The 4,164-nt window shown below is 59.3% G+C and overlaps 1 protein-coding gene across 2 annotated transcripts in view; it reads left to right on the plus strand.

Moving 5' to 3' along the window:
- The window catches only part of MCF2L (MCF.2 cell line derived transforming sequence-like), a 130,548-nt gene that overhangs the window by 95,711 nt on the left and 30,673 nt on the right, over nucleotides 1-4,164 (plus strand). For both annotated transcript variants that reach the window (XM_011933916.1, XM_011933917.1), the window contains exons 6-7: nucleotides 2,456-2,597; nucleotides 3,113-3,262. In XM_011933916.1, the coding sequence (XP_011789306.1) occupies nucleotides 2,456-2,597; nucleotides 3,113-3,262 (292 nt within the window). The remainder of the gene's footprint in view (nucleotides 1-2,455; nucleotides 2,598-3,112; nucleotides 3,263-4,164) is intronic.

A 4,164-nucleotide genomic window follows, 5' to 3' on the forward strand; every position in this document is an offset into this window, starting at 1 on the left:
CGGGGGTACATGGAGCATCTACCTCAGACAGGCCACTGTGTGGGCGTCCCATCAGGATGCGGGTCACGTGACATTCCTACCCCCAGGAAAACTGTAGAACTCAGGACCCTAAGGACTGACAGTCCCCCCAGCCCACCTGCGAGGAACTCAGCCCAGGCCCTGCCTGCACCCCAGTGATGAGAGAAGGGCTGGGGAGGGGGCTGTAAGCGTCCCTGGACCTGGGAAGGAGCACCCACTGCTGACAGGGATGGGCCAGACCTGTCCTGGAGCAGCCAACAGGGTGACCCCTGTTGGGGGTGCAGGTCGCTCACTGTGAAGCTACTCCCTGTACCCTGGGAATCAGGTGGCACAAGCCCTCCCTCCCCACCCTCATTGTGCTACAACCTCAACACCAAACGTGCAAGAGCCCTTCTCTGACAGGGAAGAAAACGGCCTGGGACCTTTCCCCCATGTACTGCCCCCTTCCACTCCCCTCCCCTTCCCCCCTTTTTCCCCTCCCCCTCCTCCTCCCTTTCCCCCTCCTCTCCCCGTGCCCAGGACAGCCCTGGGGGCCACAAGGCCCCATCCGCTCTGCCCACCCCCATGCAGTCCTCTCAGGGTGTCGCCTGTGACCCTGGTGCCTGGTCTGGAGCAGTGACTGCAGGTGCAGGGCGGTCTGCATGGCACCCCGTGGGGCTCCGTGTCATCGTGCTTCGGTAGCCCCAGAACCACCGGCTTCCGAGCCACTGGGAAACCCCGTGCATGCACCTTTTTTTGTAGCCTTGGAGAAGCCTTAGTTTCTGAACAGTCCATTCCCTAGAGACAACCAGTGACAAAAGCGTACAGAGCAGGGACTCGTGGGCAGTGGGAGGCTCGTGTCCTGACACCAGGACGAGCTATAGGCATTGTGTGTGCAGCTCAGCACCCCGCAGACAGCACCTCTCACGGTGGTGTGTGCGTGTTATGGTATGATAGAGATAACTCCGCGTGCCCTCCTTCCCTCCTATTTGGCAGGCACCGCACAGTAACCATGGGCTTTGAGACCACAGATGTGTCACAGGGAGCAAGGCTGACCTCACGGGCCATCCATGCCACTGGCTCCCCTGCACAGTGGCTCCACAGCAAGCCGTCAAAATGGGTTTCACAAAAAGCAGCAGCATCTTCAAACTCACAGCCCCGCTTAGATCATTCTTGAAGTTACAGAGCGGATGATGTGAAGGATGCAGTTGTTGACACGTGTGTGTCCGTGTTTCAGCGCTGGGTGCTGAACTCAGCCCTAGAAAGGAGACATTAGGGAGGACGGTGGCCCCGGCACCTCTGCTGCCATGGCTGACTATCTGGCACAGTCACCCCCAGTTGAGAGTCCCCACTCTAGACTGATACGGTATTTAGTAATACATCATGTGGTGTCAAATAACCCCTGAGCCAAACCTCGGGAGGCCCGTTTTGTGGTCCCATCTGACAGCTTGCAAAGCCAAGCCTAGATTTATCCAAACCCATGGATGGAGTGGCCTCAAAAAGGGCAAGAGAAAGGCAGAGAAACGAAGACGAGGCACATGGAGCTTATGCAGCCGTCGCAAGCACGGGTTTCCCGCGTAACCATAACCGTGCGGGAACTGCCAGCCGCTCCCCGTCCGGCCTCAGTGGTGGGGTGTTGATTTCAGCTGGTGTCTACAATGACCACGGGGTGTTTTCGGCAGGAACAGGCATAAAAATGAGCATCCTTCCCATCAGAGCGCTATCTGATGATGTTGCTGGAGGAGGTGTAAACGCCTGCTGCGTGTTTGTGGCCGTCACAGGCCACTCTGCGTTGGGTGTTGTGCACCTCCAACAGCGTCATTGGCTCCTCGCCGTGGCGTGATCAGCTCAGGCACAACATGCCCATTTACGAAGGAGGCAGCCGAGACACAGAGAGTGGGCGGCTGGCCTGTGGGCGAGTGGGACCCACACCCGGGTCCACACAGGTCCAAAGCCAGGCGCCCCTGTCCGCACAGCCACCCACAATGTCCAGGCGCCCTCGTCCGCACAGCCACCCACAATGTCCAGGCGCCCTCGTCTGCACAGCTGCCCACAGCATCCAGGCACCCCCATCTGCACAGCCACCAACAGCGTCCAGGCATCCCCATCTGCTCAGCCACCGACAGCATCCAGGTGCCCCTGTCCACACAGCTGCCTGCAGCGTTCAGGCGCCCCCGTCCACACAGCCACCCACCATGTCCAGGTGCCCCCATCCGCACAGCCACCCACAGCGTTCAGGTGCCCCATCTGCACAGCTGCCCACAACGTTCAAGTGCCCCCTTCTGCACAGCCACCCACCATATCCAGGTGCCCCCTTCCGCACAGCCGCCCACTGCATCCAGGTGCCCCCATCCGCACAGCCGCCCACAGAGTCCAGGCAGACGTGGTCGCCTCTGTGCTGCTGTGTGTTCTGCTGATGGGGTAGCTCTTTTGGGAGCCAACAATAATCCCAAACGCCACCACCCACTCCCTTTCTCCTCCAGGTCATAATGCTGAGCTCTGTACCAGATTTACACAGTTACATCGATAAGTCGCAGCTGACCGAGGACCTGGGCGGGACCCTGGACTATTGCCACTCCCGGTGGCTGTGCCAGCGCATGGTGAGCCGCGTCGGGGCCGGCGGGGGGCGGGGCTGGCTGCTACCAGCTCGAGCACCTCCACGGAATTGCTTTCGCGTCACAGCACAGCCTTTTCCAAAAACATGTTCACATTAACAGTCGTTTTCTTTCCCAAGAATGAGGAGATGGTCTCAGTGGACCTTAGTCATTGTAAAGAAGTAATATGAGTAATAAGTTTGGGAGTGGCTTTCTCTGGGCTTGGAGACCAAAAAAAAAAAAAAACCTCTTGGGTTGTGGTTTGCAACATTCACTGCTCTCGACAGGGAGAGGCGGCACAGGCGACTCTAGGCGACGGGCACATGTGTAGAGTAGCCTGGTATGTTTCTGAAGAGGCCAAGGAGGTCAGGACGCCATGGGAGGGTGTTCACTGTCCTCGCGTTAGCTAGCCTCGCCTGATGGGTCTACGCGGGAACGGTTTCCGCCGGTGTCTGCTTTCAGGGCAGCAGGAGGTGGGTGCAGTGCACAAGGCGTGCAATTGTGTTTTCTCTGTCCCCAAGGCCATCGAAAGTTTCGCCCTCATGGTGAAGCAGACGGCTCAGATGCTGCAGTCCTTCGGGACCGAGCTGGCCGAAACAGAGCTGCCCAATGACGTCCAGTCGACGAGCTCAGTGCTGTGTGCGCACACAGAGAAGAAGGACAAGGCGAAGGTACGTGGGGGCGCTCTGGTTGGAAGCTGCAGGGGGTCTTCCGTCCCTGCGGGAGTTCGTGTTGGCAGCACATGAAACCAAGAAGTCAGCAGGCTTGAGATGCCTTTTGATGGCGATTAGCTGGGCACCTTCTCCGATGAGGGCAGAATAAAAGCAGCATAAACGAACCCTGTATCATGCTAGCTGCGGCTGCCATTATGGCGTTGGGTCAACCATTGGCCCTGGGCAGCCGTGGCTTCAGGAGTGGGACCGGGGGCGGCTCTCCTCTCAGGAGCGCTTTTGGCTGTCCGTGCAGGGTGTTCCCGAATAGACTGCTCTGTTGCTTCTGAGTGTGACCGAGACAGGATGTCTGCCGCTTTCTCATGCCGAGCAGGCAATGAAGTGGTGGTTGGAGTTCCTGTTCGCAGAACATTCCCAGTGCTCACGTGTCCACAGCCCTCGCTGAGACAAATGTATTCTGAGGAGCACATGCTCCCTGCTGTTCTGCCCCTGGCTTTGCAGCAGCGGTGGCCCAGGGCCATGACCTGCTGGTGTGTCCCTGAGGACTGCGCCTCTGTGCTCACCCGGCCACTCCACTGTGAGGACGCTGTGAGGACCAGGAGCAGGCACCATGAGAAAGCCTGGTCTCCGGGTCTCCAGGTCTCCTGGTCTCCTGGTCTCCGGGTCTCCTGTTCTCCGGGTCTCCTGGTCTCTGGGTCTCCTGGTTGCCGGGTCTCCTAGTCTCCAGGTCTCCTCGTCTCCGGGTCGCCTGGTCTCCAGGTCTCCTGATCTCCTGGTCTCCTAGTCTCCTGGTCTCCTGGTCTCCGGGTCTCCTGGTCTCCGGGTCTCCTGGTCTCCTGGTCTCCGGGTCTCCGGGTCTCCGGGTCTCCTGGTCTCCTGATCTTCAGGTCTCCTGGTCTCCG

Source organism: Colobus angolensis, unplaced genomic scaffold, assembly GCF_000951035.1.
Source record: "Colobus angolensis palliatus isolate OR3802 unplaced genomic scaffold, Cang.pa_1.0 Scaffold13, whole genome shotgun sequence".
Classification (NCBI taxonomy): domain Eukaryota; kingdom Metazoa; phylum Chordata; class Mammalia; order Primates; family Cercopithecidae; genus Colobus; species Colobus angolensis.